The 16,448-nt window shown below is 43.5% G+C and overlaps 1 protein-coding gene and 1 long non-coding RNA gene across 7 annotated transcripts in view; one reads left to right on the top strand and one right to left on the bottom strand.

The window, feature by feature from the left end:
- On the bottom strand, positions 1,641 to 10,349 carry LOC110399733. 4 transcript variants are annotated; one of them, XR_002439384.1, is made up of 3 exons: positions 10,239 to 10,349; positions 9,188 to 10,146; positions 1,641 to 7,277 (listed from the first exon to the last, which is right to left on the bottom strand). It is a non-coding gene; the product is annotated as an uncharacterized LOC110399733 (long non-coding RNA). The 4 variants fall into 4 exon arrangements; XR_002439383.1 differs by having other exon boundaries at positions 1,641 to 6,797; positions 7,077 to 7,277; positions 9,188 to 10,349; XR_002439382.1 differs by having other exon boundaries at positions 1,641 to 1,827; positions 2,126 to 7,277; positions 9,188 to 10,349.
- Positions 10,714 to 16,448, top strand: part of ZSWIM8 (zinc finger SWIM-type containing 8) — a 71,298-nt gene continuing 65,563 nt past the window's right edge. For 2 of the 3 annotated variants that reach the window (XM_021397748.1, XM_021397749.1), the window contains exon 1: positions 10,714 to 11,482. In XM_021397748.1, coding sequence (XP_021253423.1) covers positions 11,305 to 11,482 — 178 coding nt within the window. In that variant the 5' untranslated portion in view covers positions 10,714 to 11,304. The remainder of the gene's footprint in view (positions 11,483 to 16,448) is intronic. The other variant, XR_002439095.1, reaches the window with a different exon arrangement.

The following is a 16,448-nucleotide window of genomic DNA, read 5'->3' on the forward strand; positions in this document are numbered from 1 at the left end:
CTGTCAGGTATCTTATTTTGTATTGAAGCACTTCACTGCTGCCTTCATATCGTATAGAGACCTCAATAAGAGTGCAGCATTAGCTTACTCATGGTAGATTGACAGCTGTAGGGTAGAGTTGGCTTTGGCTTGTGAAACTGAAGTAGGAAATCAGAAGGAAATAGGGTTTTATTCCATGCAATATTCTAACTAGGATAGCTGCCATACTCCTTAAGAGAGGAAGGCAAGCATTCAGGAGTCATCACTGACATTAAAAAAAAAATCTTACTTGGGCTCAAGTTCCTCTTTCTACTGGAGAGAAGACAGTGTGCTGCTCAGGCAGCCTTGGATTGCTGGGCTGGATGCTGTGCCACTGTTAACAAAACTGGCTTGTCCACAGGGGGATACCTAGCATTGGTTAGAGATTTGCTATAGGACCGTGTTCATGTGCAAAAGTGAAGAGAAGAAGCAGAGCTGGCAAAATAGATCTTTGAGTAAGTGGATGATCCATCTACAGCCATTTATATTTAGAAAAACCCATGGATTTAGCAGGCGTGAATGGAACAGGAGTAGAACTGACAAATTCCAACAAATGGGTGAAACCCCGTTGCACCACCTGATCTTCCCCTCCCTGCTCTTCAAATCCCTCAAGTTCTGCCGGAAATGAATGGCACCTTTCTCTTCACAGATTTTCAATACTAGGAGAGATAGCTGCATTGGATCAGCCTTACCAAAAGAGAAGTGGTGCTACTATGAGGTCAGCCAAACTAAAGGCCTTGTTTCTCCTGTTTGTATCTGTGCAGGCCTTCATTAAGATATCAGGGCAGCTTTAGCTCAAAGGGCTAAGTGGGAAAGAGCTGTAACTCAATGCTGAGTTCATGTTAACTTGTTGCCCAACAGGAGAAACAAACTGGCAGGTATTAAATAATTAAATATGCGTTCAGTGAATCCTGCTGTGAAGCATTTGCTCACATGCAGACATCCCATGGCCTTGACAGCCTGTGGCTCAGGATCCAGCAGTGGGTAGCTCTCAGGTATTTCCATTAGAGGAGATCATGCTGTGACTTTTGCGTGACATGCTAGCCTGGGCAGTGGACCCTTCTCACTGTGAAGGTAAAGACTGTGGGTGAGATTGGTGGTGGAAATGTAACAGGAGAACTTGGCTGAAACCCGTTAAAAAGTTGACATTTCTCTATTTCCTTCTCAAAACAGAACAAAACCCCCTTTGAACAGCAACAAAAACCAAACCAAACAACAACAAAAAAATACCCAAAGCAGCAAGCTGCTTCTTTGCAGTTTAATTAATCTGCTTTGTTTAAAATTGAGCTACATGCAAAGAAGAAATTGTGCTTCTAATGGTTATTTCTTTACTCTTTTCCCACTCCCCTCCTGCATGTACAGGCTTGCTAGAAAGAAAGTAGGATTATAACCACTGATCATGGGATGGAAATCTGTTTAAGAGAGGACAAGCGTACTATTCAGATGACTGCACACTTTATGTGTGTGTGGAACCAAGTACACCAGAGAAAAGCTTTTACTGTAGGTTGACTATTTCACCATACCTAGCAAGACAAAGAAGAAGGAGCTTCTGTGATTCAGCCCACATTCTGAGATCTCAACAGAAACCTTTAAACTCTCCAAATATTTAAACCAAAGCTAGGTTGATTAAGACTTGAGAAATCTTTATTGTCATAACATGCCTTGTCTCTGCAGTTACAGGGGCTTGACACTTCTGTTTGGTCTGATGCAACTTTGGTTCAACGTGGTGTAGGTTGGTGGAGGGGATGTACTGTTTGCATTGGGTGGCTCTGCTCAGTTGAAGCAGGAAAGTCCATGTGCACAAGATACCTGATGAAATGCAGTGCATGCTTTTATTCATTAAATTCCTACTATTTATCCTCAATAAATATAAGTTGCTAGATTCAGCACCAGTTGGGAGAACAATGGTGGTGATAGAATTACACAAATCTATTTTTCTTACCCAGTGAAGATGTGAGGTTACTTTGGGAATTACATTAAAGCTTTGGACAGCAAATTTACAAGAATTTGTCATAGCATTTTGCAGGTGCATGGCTGAAAATGGAGATCTGCCTAAAAAAAGATAGTAGCCTCTGAGTCAGTGCACAGAACAAACAGCTGTCAGTACCTGCCACAGTCTGGCCACGTAGCTCGAGAAGAAAGCTGAAAATAGAAGCATCTGATGTAGTCTAGGATCCCTAAATCTCCTAAGGCAGAAGGAATCCGATTCAAAGAGCTCGCTTCCTGGATGAATCTGGTCTATGGCATCTGCATGTTAAAAAAAAGATGAGAAAAGCACTCTATAAGAATCCACATTATTTTAATAGTCAACTGGTTTGTTTTACAGAGCACTCTGCAGTAGATTTTACTTTGTCAATTAGGTCTGAGACAAAATACTTCCTCCCTCACTTCTTACTGAAACAGAAAAGGGAGAGCCAGGTGCAGCAGCCCAGGTAATTTTCAGTCATTGTGTCTTGCATGCTATTTTTATTAGTGTCTGCTCCAAATGCATTACACAAAAGAGGCCAGTTAAACTTTATATAGGGTAAAATGCACTGACCCTTACCTGCATTTTGAAGTACAAAACTCAAGGTATTTTTTCTTAAATGGAGTGCTGGTGTGTGGTCATGGTGACAATGCTTTTTGTAAGAGAAAACCATGCATTGGATAGACTTGGCTTCTTAAACTTCTGATGGGACATAACATTAATTAAATAAAAAAAAAACCCTCACATCCCTAACTCTGAAGTTGGATTATTTTACTGAGGAATATCTGTGCGGAAATGGGCAGACTATTTTACTGTCCATTACATGCTGTATAGTGTAGTTCTTGCACCTCAGAATCATCTGTTATTCCTATACTGAAGTGTTAAGGTACTTAATCTTTATATTTTGAAAGACTGAAGTGCTGAGAGACACCTACAGTGCAAATGTTGCTATGGCCAGTTATATCTGAAGTAGCAGGTTTCATGGCGTGTAGAAAGTTTCCTCTCCTGAAGATGCACAAAGCTTGTAAACGTGGCAGAGCAAAGTTACTCTACATTGCTGGATTATTTCAGCTAGCCAAGATCTGCTTACCTGCTTTGCAGAATAGCGTGTATTTGTCTTGATGTGAATAAGTAGACATCCTTTTTCTCCCCAACAGTGATCTTCTACCTACCAGCCAGCTGACTGTACCCTCAACAACACATACAGAAACTGACTTCTACAGCAAAGGCATGCTGAGTGTCAGCTACAGTAGCACCTCTGTTTTTTCCTTTGATTACCATTTTTGATTTCTAAAACTGCAAATTGATAGAGAAGGAATATCATATTTAGAAACTTTGCTTATGAATTTCTTGGCAGACTGAAAGAAAGCTAAGCTAGGGAATTAATATCTCCTTTTCAGAATTTTCAGGAAGCTTTCAAGCCTGTTACATTGCTAGTTAGGGTAGTACTCTCTCTAAACAAACTGACTTAACAATTGCTAAGTTTCTGTAAATGCAGAATCAAACATATTATCCACAAAAGGCAGATTATTGCTTTCATTTTTTTTCCCACCATAGCTGAGGAAATGTCCAAATGTGGTCTCAACTTCAAAAAAAGAACTAGCAGTGTAACAGTTGCTTTCTCTGAGAAATGAAGAACATCCCTTTTCAGTTCCTTTTGAGTTGATTCTACTCCTTTAATTTATCTGTGAATTTATATTGCTTATTAGATATTGCTAGACAGCTTGGTAATGGCAGAATTAACAAGGTGTGAGAAAGAAAACCTATGCTCCTGTAGATTATTGCAAAGGGAAGAGGAATCTATAGTTGCAATCTGCAAAATACAGGAGGTCAGACTAAATATGCTCAGTAATCCTTACAGGCATTGTTATCTGTAAGCTGCATCTTACCCTTTCTGAAGCATAATTATAATTTTCATACATGAGATCTTAGCTGTAACTGTAGTCTCTTGCATTATAAGAATAATTTTAACAGCTGTTGCAATATGTTCCCTTAATGACCCCATTTTCCATGTATGGACCAGTGACTCATCTCACAAATAGTAAATTCATTATTTAATAATGCTTTAATATCAGACATGTGTTCCAATTATATAAGGTTCCAAAGAGAGAAGCAGTGATGCTATCAGTTCAAATTCTCCTGTGATGAGGATTAGCCTAAAATTGGAAACTTCTCAATCCAAATGGACAAAGCTTGTTTTCCAGAGTTTCTGGTTCCTCAGGGTAGCTTTGTTTCAGGTTCATAGTATTCAGTGTCTGGGGAAGCTCCATACATTTTGCGCAGGCACTTGTGCATTAGATGCAGAGCAATGGAAACAAGCTGTGTGCTCTCCTGTCTTTTGTGCTAAAACACTATTTGCTTCATCTCTTCTCCAATCACAGAGCTGTGAAATAAATATCAGTGGTAGCTAGTTGTGATTTACCTGGAGATATTTATTTTTAATAGCGACTGCTATATCATGAAACAGTAATCTTCTAGGAAAAGCGATTTTGCAAAACAGACTATCACTTTCCAAGGAACAGGAATTTAAGATACAAAAATTATCTGCCATTTTCCATAGTGTCCTAGTGCCTGAGCACAAGAAGCTATTCTTCTTCACGTTCTGTATTTTAAAGCCATATGTGTGCTTTAAAAATGTGCCTTTGCTTGTCATTTCTGACTGCATTACTGCATGCGAAAAGACAATGACATCTTGCAGAGTCAGAACGCTGCTGAACAGCTGTGCCCCATTGCATTAGCAGTGATAAAATCTCAAGAGTGCTTTATTTTGTTACTGAGTCTGTTAGATGCCAGCCATAGCAAGGATGTGTTTTACTTTCCATGCGATTAGAAATAAAAACACACTGGATCTGACTTGTAGAGTACCACATGACTCACCAGTGAAAAGCAGACACTTCTGGGGCGCAGCACAGACTTTGATTTCTAGTCCCTGGTGAGAGCTTAAAACTGGAAACAAATGTAAATGTTGCAATTCTGCTTCAGGGTATTTGTGAGTCCTTGTCTCTCATGAGAAATGCTGCTTTCTGAAAATTGTGTGTAATGGAGGCAAAGGAATTTTGAACAGTAATTTCACTCCTCTAAAATAAAAGAAGAATGAAAAAAGTATATCCCTGTATGGGAGAAACCATCCTAGTGGCAGCCTTGTCATCTCTGCAGGATTCCTTATTGGATTTCTTTCTTCCCAGCAGAGCGCTGTTGAAATCATCAGATACTATTTTTCATGGCCTCTTCAGCATGCCTATAGTTTCTGTCTGCTGGGAAATCCACTAGGGAACACACATGCCTGAATCGTGCAGTAAGTTGGCTGGAAAAAGATGGATGGGCGTTTATGAGCTGTGCCTTTCCAAGCCGTGGCCCCGAGGACAAGGAGAAACTCGCAAACACACCTGCACTCCCTGATGTTGGCCGGAGAAAGAACACACCCAGGTCTGGCCTGCACAAGCCAGAAGGCACATTTTTTCAGTCTTCTGAAATGCATTTTAAGTCAGAAGTGCCAATTTTCACCCTGCTTTGTTTGCCTCACTACTTTCCTCACCTCTTCCATGCTTTCAGCCCATGACGTTTTAGGAAGTGAAAGCTAGATTTCTTTGGAAATATCTACAACTTGTGTTTTCCCAAAGCTGGAAGGAGAAGGAATATGAGTAAGGACTGTTCCAGTTGCATAGACGTAAACATAATGAGCTGAAGCCTGTTTGTAATTTGAAAAATGTCATACTAGTAAAGCTCTCCTTCTGTCCTCTGTCTTTTCTTGATGCAGCTTGTATTTTCTACTGGATTCTGGTAAAAGCTAACTGCTGTGTTGCATGTAATGTTGACAAAAAATATCAGCGAGCAACACCAGGCACCACATCTACCTGCCTATTAACACCATTCCCAGTCCTACAACAGGTCATGTCAGGATGTAGGATCTTCCCCATAGTTATTTCTTCATCCTTTGTCAAAATCTGTTTAGTTTCTTCATGTGCTCTTCTTTCATCTCCTTCTTCCTGCCAAAACACACTTCAAAACTCCAGCTGTATTTTTAGATTCTTTTAGACCCCTGCAATCTTCTAAACCTTTTTTCCTCACCAGGAAAAAGCACTGTTCCTGCAGGTGAAAGCCTTCTTGCACAGTGTTCCATAAAGTATTGTGAAGCCCTCAGGTATTTCAGCTTTCTTGTAGCTCATGACCTAGAGTGCTGTTGATGTAAACTGTCAGAACTCTCATAATCTGTAAGGTGTGTGCCTCTAACTACTGCTGGTGCTGTGCACTAACAGGTCATCTGGCAGTACAAGTGTGTGCGTGTGCAGTAAATCCCTTGGATAGCAATGCAGGACAACTTTTCTGCCATATTAGCCAAAATAAACAAGACAGAACTTATCACGTTGTGCTACAGCATTTTTCCTGGTACCTGGCTTGAGTGGTGTCCTGTGCCTGCCCATTAGCTGAGTGCTCTACAGGATGTTGGCTTTCTTGCATTGTGAGGATGTGTGTGGTAGATCCCTTGGAAGGATAACCAGTTTCAGCCACTACCTGAGAAAGTCCTGGGAGAAGCATCAAGCCCAGTGTCAGGATGTCATTTACATACTCCCACTGACCAGCCACTAAAATGGTGAAAAACAGGAAAAGCCATTTTTACCTGCTTATTTTCTGCTTGTGATCAGTACGGAGGAACAAGCAGCAACCAGTGGTAAAAGGACTTCATTTTGCTATATGACATTGTGTCCACTGCAGAAATTCAGCTTATCCTTCCTGTGCATGTATCTGCTAATCTGTTTGAGTTGTTGCCAGCTGCATCAGCCAGAGGAATTCCAGCAGACGGTGTATGAAGTACCTGGGGCAGGGTAGTACTGTCTGTCATACTAAGGCTGGGGAGTGAGCATGGTGGGCAGGCCCTGCCAAGGCAGCCAGGCCAGGGAGCTGTGGCACCAGCATGGGAACATGGCATGCAGCAGAAGTACACGGAAAGAAGTGGTGGGAGCAGAGAGCCTGAGAGATGCTGTTTGGCACAGAGCCTGGCACTTGGCAGGACACCCAGAAACAATCCAAGACAAAACAGAACCATTCCAAATCCCCACATCAATGAAGGACCCACTAAGCAAGGCTTTTATACCTGGAGTAGTGGCATACATATTTATGGAGGCATCTTCTTGTAACTTCTGACTCAGATAATTGAAAAGTATGGGGAGCATCATCCTGCTTCCATGTAGTCTCTTCTGTCACAGTATTCTTGTCTTCTTTCTTTCCACAGGAAGATGCAGGTTGTCCTTCAACTTCAGGAGTCCCAAATGCTGCCCTGCAGGATCCCTGTTTCCTGAATTGAGAAATTATTTGTGCTTCTTAGTTTAAGAAGAGCTAATCTTCCTTATGCCACAAAACAGAATAATCCATTACTGACAGTCCTCTTGTGAGCCTAGCTTAGAACCTACATTCTGCTTTGGTTCAAGTCCCTAAAGGTGTCTCTGCAAGATTTTGTGGCAAACTGCATCTTTCCTCAAATCTTCTTACTGTCCCAAGCATGGGAGTTCCCTCTTTCCAGAATCAAACAGCTCTCATACCTCTGTCTCGTAGGATAGTGGTGGGGGAAAAGTGTCTGAGGAAAGTTTTCTTCATCCTTCTGACAAAAGATAATAATCAGATTTGCATTCTTTACTGTGACCTACTGTTGTTTCAACTCTGGCTGTAACTTTGGGTCAGATCTGAGTTGATCAGCAGGTCAATGCTGTTGTTTGCAATGGCATTGCATTTTGAGGTAGTCTCAGTTTGGTAGGGCATTAACAAAGCCCCAAGTCTAGCAAATTCCTAAGTGAGAAGGTACTAGATCTGAATCTGCTTCAAAAAAAAAAAAAAAAGAAAGAGAGAGAGAGAGAAGTAGCGATATTCAGGTTCCTAAACCTCAGCTCAATGATGATGGAGAAAGGACAAAAACCTGTGGGTGAGACTGAAGTACCAAGCGTGGAGAACACTGGGGTATCAGCTGGCATCACAGCTACCTGATAAAGGTACAGCTGCAGACACTTCTGGAGAACTTTTTATCAGTAAGGTCAGCATTTGACACCCTGCTGTAGTGTTTTTGAGGATGTTAACTATCCGGTCATTTTTATCTTTGTGGAACCAAGATCTAAACATTTTGACTTCAAAGAACTAGGGGCAAAGCAGTTTGCTCAAAGCTCTAAATCCCCAAGTTCTACCAAGTATCTCTGCCTGCCCCTGCACACTGTAAAAAGGGACTGAGCACACTAATTACCTAATTGCCTATGTGTCATTAGCTCACAGGGTAATTACAACATCTATTGTTAATTAATAGTATTTTTCACTAGCTGAAAAACAAGTTTTGTATGTTTGTGGGCTTTTTTTTTTTTGCCCCCACAAAGGAAGAGTTTAAATTTCAGTGCTCCTGAATTGATTTTATAGGTATCAATACGTATATTCTTGCATAACAGACTATACAGCCCATCAGATGCCATATGTACATATGCATGAGGATAAATTAGCTCTTCCTATGAAGTGAAAATGTATATAGACAGCCTGCTGGCAAAAAAGAAAAAACAACGGAGGAAAAAAGCACAGGAAGCTTACTAAAGTGTGAGTTTATTTAGCTAATAATGATTTCTGTGAAAAGGCACGCAGTGAATACATTTCTCATCTATTACCTCAGATATCTCCGCAGGAACATCCCTTAAAGGAATTGTGCAAGCATTTTAAGACCAGCAGCTTTGGACAACAGCACGTTAAATTAGATGAAGCCTTGGAGGAAGATTTGAGAATTAAGAAGCTGTGGGCTGCTCCCATTTTCCTTACTGGTAGGAAGCACTGAAGGGTCCAACATTTATACAGGTAAAACTACCTCTTACAATTGATGCACATTTTATTTATGTCTGTGTTTGAGATCTTAAATACTAAACTAGCAAGCATTACATATCTAGGAACACACCACATAAAAGTTTCCCTTAGGACAAGGTTATCCTTTAAGGTTTGCTATGAGGATCCATCACTAAAGATGGGGTTTTTTTTTTTGTTCTTTTGTTTGAGGTCTGAGGTGAGTTACAATGAGTGACACGCTGGTTGTTCTGAGACAGTTCAGTTTATCTCAGCTCTAGGATGCCTGTTTCTCGACACTTGTAACAATCAGAAGGACCAACGTGATGGAAAGGTGTTACAAAAAGAGGTGCACAACAAGCGTGATAGAAAGGTGTTATAGGGGAAGGGAAAAAGATTGCTCACCCTTCTCTGAGAATCCAGGTTCACAGGGAAAACTCCACAGAAGGAGGATCTCCAGAAAAAGATCCTTCCTCGGGGCAGTCAACCCTTAAATAAGGTCTAAGAGAGGTGAAGCCTGGCTCCACCCCTTCCAGTCACACAGTGAATTGCCTTCACCTGTGCTCCGAGGGCAGACCAGGTCTTTTCCCCCAGGTGCTCAATCAGTGGTTCAGGCCATGATTCAACAGTTCCCATGCAGCATTTCATTCTGTTTTCTCTAGCTCTTCTTTTTTTATTTTCCTCTGATTTGCCTTTTTCCCTCTGCACACAGGGAGACACAGGTGCAGCCCGTGGTTGCTCAGCTGATGCTTACTCAATTTGCAGAGAACTTAGCCTTTGTTTTTTCACTCATCTCCTCTCACAGTGAATCAGATCTCTAAAATAAAACAGAATTTTAGAAAAAGCTGAAACAAAAAGCTTTCAGCCTAGGCATAGGAAAACCTTATGTAAATCCTTATGTAATGGGATGTGAAATACTTTCTCGTTATTCATTTCATAGTTGCTCAGGCTCTCCTGGCTCCCCTGACACCTGCCTTGTTTCCTCCCAGCTCTGGTGGGGAGGAAAGGGGCTTTCTGGCCTGAGGTCAGCACACTTTGGCTGGTATTTCTGAAAGCTGCTCCTATTTATTCTTGTATGAGGAAATAAAACACGAGGGGAATGACATTTTCTCTTTACCCAAACTCCCTTCCTCAAGTATCTTTAAAAGAAAAAAAATTGGAAAGGACATTGGGAAGCTTCCCCCTCTCTGATCTGCACCAAATGTGTGCCACTGTTATTTCCACCCTGCGCAATCTACGCGCTGTGTGTCCTGGGGCCCAGCACCGCACTTCAGCACGAGTCGTGCTTTCCCGTTGCCGCTGTGCAGGGACGGCCGAGGCCCTGGGCCCCTTCCTCGTGGCCCCGTTCACTCCGCGAGATTATTCTAAAAGAAAATAAGAAAGACAATCCCCCGCTGAAGCACTTCGCTCTCGTCGAGGCACGGCTGCTGGGTGCTACCGCTGCCCGTTCACACACCGCACGGCTCTCCCCCAGCCCGGTCCCGGCTGCTGGCGCGGCTGCGGTGAGCGGCGGCCCGACGGGACCGGACGGGACGCGGTTCACCTGCCGCTCCGCCCCGGCATGCCCCACGCGCCCGCCCGGCGGCGGAAGCCGGAAGCGCGGCGGCGGAAGCGGGGCTCAGCTGGCGGGGGGGGGTGTCGCAGGTGAAGCTGGGAAGCGCGGAGCCATCTTGGTGCCCGCGCCGGGCAGGGACTTGCCGCCGCCGCCGCGCCAGGACAGCGAACCGCCGCCGGGCCGGGCACGGGGGGGCGTCCGCGCGCGGGGCGCTGCCGGCCGTGGGCCCCGAGAGCCGCGGGCTCCAGCCGTGACGGGAGCGGCACCGCGCCTCCTCTGCCCGCCCGCCCGCCGCCGCCGGCCCCCGGAGCCGGGCTCTCCCCGCCCGCGCCCCCATGAAGCCGGAGCCGCCGCCCGCCGCCCGCCCGCGCCGGTGACGAGCCGCCGGGAGGTCGCGCTGCCCCCGCCGTGGGCGCCCCGACCCCGCCGAACCCCCTCCTTCCGGCGGAGCTCGGGCTCACCGCCCCCCGGGGGCGTTCCTGAGGTGCCGCGGGCGGGGGAGGCCCGGTCCCGGCGGGGCTTTGCCCTGAGAGTGAGACAAGCACCAGCGCAGGGAGCCCCGGCCGGTGCGCGGCCGCTGCGGGCCCGAACTTGGGGCTACTGGCGCCCGGAGCGCCGGGCTGTGACAGGCGCGCACCTGCCCGGGCTGGAAGCACCTCTCCACAGACCAGCCGCCTCTGGGGTCGGACACACTTTGTGGACATAAGCATTTTTTAAACTTTTTTTTTTTTTTAAGAACTCGTTTTCTGGGATTTTTACAAGCAGCCCCTTAGTTGGCATTGGTTTCCTGCTTCTCCCACCTCAAGGTAGCGTTTGCTCTGTTCTTCCTGGTACCATATATCATGGGGATCTGATCGGAATTGATATTTTAAGTACTCCAGGAGCCCCCCAGCCCATCCACCTGTTAAAGCGAGCAGCTCCGCTTCATTCTTTCTTCTTTTTTTCTCTGTGTCGCCTGTTGGATGTGATGGAACTCATGTTTGCGGAGTGGGAGGATGGGGAGAGGTTCTCTTTCGAGGACTCTGATCACTTTGAGGAGGACTCCCTTTGTTCCTTCATCTCAGAGGCAGAAAGCCTTTGCCAGAACTGGAGAGGATGGCGGAAGCAATCGGCCGGACCCAATTCTCCCACTGTCAAAATGAAAGGTGAGATTGCCTGCCATCCTCAGGCGCGCTGGGGGCACGTGGCAGCAGGGGTGTGAGGCTCTGGGGGCAAGGAGAGCTGCGGGGTGCTGAAGGTGCGAGGAGAAGGGGGTGTGTGATGGCTGCGAGGACAGCTCTGACCAAAGGCTGAGATGAGAATTTACTGGGGATCTTAACACGAAACAGTGTTTTGGACGAGTTTTCATCTGCACGGTCTCCGTAAGACTGTAGTGCTGCTTTTCTGAGTACTTTTTCTGAGCTTGCTGTTGGAAATCTGAAAATAGCCTTTGGTAACTGAAACTTTGGAAACTTGTTCGGGAGTAGTTGTACCCAGGTTGTGTTGGGTCCCAATTGCATTGATTAAATTAGACTAAGGTGTCATAAAGGTTCTTATAACTGCTATACAACTTCTCATGTTGAAGCATCTTTGTATGGAGCAATCTATATTTTTACCTGTTTCTGTAATTTTCTCTTAAAATGAAAACATTCTTTTGTAGTAGTAGAGCAAGAGGGCCTTGTGTCTTTGACAGAGGGGCAAGCAAACCACCACGTGTCTGCTTCAGAAGAGTTGCTTTATTTTCTTTCTTCTGATAGTTGTTTCTTTTTAGTAGTAGATGAAAAAAGCATCAGGAATTAAAAAAAAATCCTTAAAACCATTGTGTAGCTGCTAATTCTTTCCTTGATTTTTTTTTTAAACTGAATCACAATTTCTCTTTTATCCTGATGTATCTTGACCCTAGAATCCAGGTGGCGCTTGCAGTAAGAGGAGACGTGCAGTTAGCGGAAGTTGCATGAGCGCTCCCTACTCTTCCTTTCACCTCCTTTCTTTTCTTTCAGGCTGGTGTCAGTGCTTTTCCTGTTACTGCTGGCCTTCGTGACCATAGCTGCCTTGTTACTATCTCCCTGTCTGAGCTGCAAAGCTTTGTTCTCTTGTGAGCGATGGCTTTACACTGAGAGTTCAATTAATAATGAGTTGTGCTAAAATCTGGTGGCGTTATGCTATGGACAAATGTTCACTTGTCACTAGCTTGGGGCTGGAAAGTATACTTGGCATTAACCATAGGCTTTCCAGAGCAGCTTAATTTTTAAACTTCTAGTATCAGTACGTGAACTGTCCCTAGTCCCAGGTATGGAACTGCCTGCATCTCTTGACTAATTGGATGTAGAGCTGAGGATAGCATGGACATTTAAAAGAAATTAATTAAAAGAAAAAGAGAGAGAAATGCTGAATGCACGTCCAACTTGTCTTTCGGGTATCCTGGTTCTGCTGGCAGGTTGCGTGCCTTTCGTATGAAACAACCTACTAGTGCAAAGAGGACAGAGACAGTATTATAATTATCTTTTTGAAGCCATGAATCCTGAGATGCTGAACTAAGGGTTGGGCACAGTAAACTTCACGTTTTGCTTTAAGTCTTGTTGCATTTAGTGACATGCTTGCAAGGAGCTGAGGTTTTGAAAACATGCTGCTGCGGAAAGACTGGAATTCAGGGGAGGTGTATAAAACTGGTTCGTGTGAGATCTGCTGGTCAGACTGGTACTTGAAAAGGTGACTAGTTTTTAGTTGCGTGATCTCCAGGGCTCCAGTATGTGACTTTGTGTTTTCCTGGGCCCAGCGTGGTACCTTTAGCTCTCTTGACCAAATTGGAAAGCAAACAGCAATTGCTCCTCTATTGGCATCCACTTGTTGCGTATTAAAATGAAAAACTGCTTCAGGAGATTGTGCATTTTTGCAGTTTTTGGTATCTCTCTTGACACAGGAAACAGAACAGCTAATATCCTTGCTGTGATAATTGTAGTGATTTACACGGTATAGTGATGTTGCTGTTTGAGGTTCTGCAGACCGCTCAACCTGTGTAGGCAAGGGTTGCATTGTTTGTAGTTAATTCATATTTTTAAGTTGTATCTATAGAGGGACCTGATTCCTTTGTACAAAGGTTTTACTTTAACACAGGGATATTTTGAGAAGTGTGTGAGCATGGATTTATTGCCTAAATAATTATTTATTCACTCTACAGATTAATGTGTGATACCACTGACACAGAGTGTGTGCAGGTATCTTATTGTACGCAGAGTGTTGTCAGTGAGCCTGGGCTGACTCGGAATCTTTCATTGTCTGGGATCTGCTTGGATTTCAGAAAACTTGTGCAGGTTTAACTATTTTTAATGCCTCTTTGTGACAGTGTTTTGGTAGTCAGAAAAAGCAGCGTTGAGAACTTGCTGAATCCTGGCCTTGTTACTCATACCGAGTCTTCTAAAGTGTGGTAGTTCTCAATTCAACCTGTGTGTTTTTTTTATTTCCACAGTTTGCCATTTTGCAGTAGCCCGTGATGTAGCTTCCTATGCGAACAAAAAATGAGGTTAGGTGCAGAGTGCTTTGACTTAAAATGCTAAGGGAAAACAAGATTCTGTGAGCCTTTTCCTCCAGTCAGGTGGCTTGGCCTGTGTTTTGATTTGGGATCAGTCAGACAAGTTATGTAACAGAGGGGATTTCTAAACTTATCAATTGTTTTGAGTATGTCCTTGTGAGAGTCCAATTCGTCATTAATTAGTTGAAAGAGAATCCTCTTGAGACTGAGGGAAGTGCTGCTGGCTGGGGATTCCTCTTCTTAAACAAACTAACAAACCACCATCCCCACCACTTGCAGATTTTTTACATTTTGCAACTTTTTGCTTTGTGCTCAAGTGTTTTTAATATTACGATGTAAACTGTAGCTGGACTGTAGCTGGTTGTTTTTCTTTCATTTAATTTTCACTGAGTTTATTGTCAAGTCGTCTTATGTTACTTCCTATGCAGGAGTATTCTCTTCAAATATAGAATTGATAATGTGAAGGAGAAGTGCATCACGTCTCCTTTATGGGTGCCGTTGGATTTTGAGACTTCTCAGTTTCCACTGATTCACCAGTACTGAAATCCCAGAGGGAGTTTCAGCAAAGCATGTCAATTCTGGAGAAACCAAAAGTCCTTTTGAACTTAGCAAATAATTTTGAACCTTTATTTCAGAAATGGCTTGTTCTGATGCTGGACTGCCTTTATTACTTGTTTTTACCTATCTTTTTCGTTTTGATTGAAATAGTGCTTGTAACTGATATTTGCCTGTATACATCATTGATGAGATGCTTGCAGTTGCACTTGCTGAAGTAAGTAACGGGCAGACAGTGAATGCATCAGTCAAGTTAATGTCAGTAGATGTTTTGAAGAACAATGTCTTTGCAGTGTTTTCAGAACCATCTGCTTCTTCAAGTTGGTTTATGGCTTCATAAACCAACTTTCTTCCTGTTAAGTTCCACCAAAGTATTACATTTCTACCAATGAAAGCACCCACTTGCCTTCTCTCCAATTTTCTAGACGGTCTTTTGTTTCCCGGAATTCATTCCAGTCAGTATAGTTCTCTGATTTTCCTTCTCACTTTTTAAAGTCCTTGCATTTTTCATTGGCAATTGACGTGAGCCTAGTGGCTGGGGGAGCTGGGCTTGTTTAGCTTGGAGAAGAGAAGGCTCTGGGGAGACCTCTTTGCAGCCTTCCAGTACTTGGAGGGAGCTTATAAACAGGGGGGAGAGACCAACTTTTTACATGGTCTGATAGTGATAGGACAAGGGGGAATGGCTACAAACTAAAAGGGGGGAGATTTAGGTTGGATGTTAGGAGGCAATTCTTTACTCAGAGGGGGTTGAGGCGCTGGACCAGGCTGCCCAGAGAGCTATGGCTACCCCATCCCTGGAGGCCCTCCAGACCAGGTTGGATGGGGCCCTGGGCAGCTGAGCTGGTGGGGGGCAGCCCTGCCCATGGCAGGGGGTTGGAACTGGGTGATCTTTAAGGTCCCTTCCAATCTAAGCCATTCTGTTATTGTGTTCTTCAAGAGTTTTGTTATCAATTATCTTTAGATCTCCAGACTCACTACTGTGGTTTTGTTTCCTCTTGAAAGCCTCTAAGCATTTTCCCACCCCTAGTCTTTTACAGTTTCTGAAGAATCAATGTTTATCAAACACTTAAGAAGTTGCTGTAAATACTGTAGGATTGGTAAATAGTGTGTTCACTATATTTTTTGCTCAGCTTCAATTTATTCATTCGCTTCTACAGAAAGTGTGATGATGAGTTGCATTGAAACTATACTCAATAGACACCTAGTGATAAAGCTTTTTTTTTTCCTTCCTCGAAGCGTTCCATACTGTACTACAAAAAAATCTTAAGCTAAACTAAGAATTGTTCAGGCAGTGATCTCCTAAAAATATTCTCATTATACAGCCCCAGGAAGTTTATATTCTTCCAAATTGTTAGGAATGCCCACCATGTTAAGTAATGGGCACAGTGCCTCAAAAATACAAGCTATAGTGAGGGAATGATTGGCAGAGAATAGACAGAGCCCGAGGTGAAGATCTGATCGGTTTAGAGAGACAATCTGGTAGAAGTCTGAATTGTGTGTGAGGTGGAGTGTCAGTGGCTGATTTACATTAATTTGTAAGGACAAACAATAAATGGCTTAGAGGACAGCAATTCTTCCTCAAGATTGCCAGTTAGAACTCAATAAATTAAAACTAACCCTTGCTCAAAGAGTTATTGCAGAAAGAGACATTGAGAGAAACAAGTAATCTCTTTCAAATGTATATGATGTGCTCTTCAGACTGTTCTTGGAAGAGAGTATTGGTGTCATCCAAAGTGCCCACTCAGAGCCTGAGGAAGCTCGAAATGAATGCTGCAGTTTGCTGTTTTCTTGCTTTTACTGTGTATTGTACAGCTGCAGTTGATTTTTTTCTACTGCATTTGTGCCTCCAGTATGGAAAGGGGGAGATTATGTCTGTATTTCCGGGAGATACAGATGTAATGCATCTTGCATGGGTTTTTTAATGTAATACAGTTTAATCTCTTTTAGTCTAAATACCTCTTACAGTCTATTCAAGTTCTCTGATAGTGTTAAAAAAACCTCAAACAATAACTATTGCACTGAAGTGTTGTACAGCTGTCTATTGAGTT

This window comes from Numida meleagris, chromosome 5, assembly GCF_002078875.1.
Source record: "Numida meleagris isolate 19003 breed g44 Domestic line chromosome 5, NumMel1.0, whole genome shotgun sequence".
Taxonomy (NCBI): Eukaryota; Metazoa; Chordata; class Aves; order Galliformes; family Numididae; genus Numida; species Numida meleagris.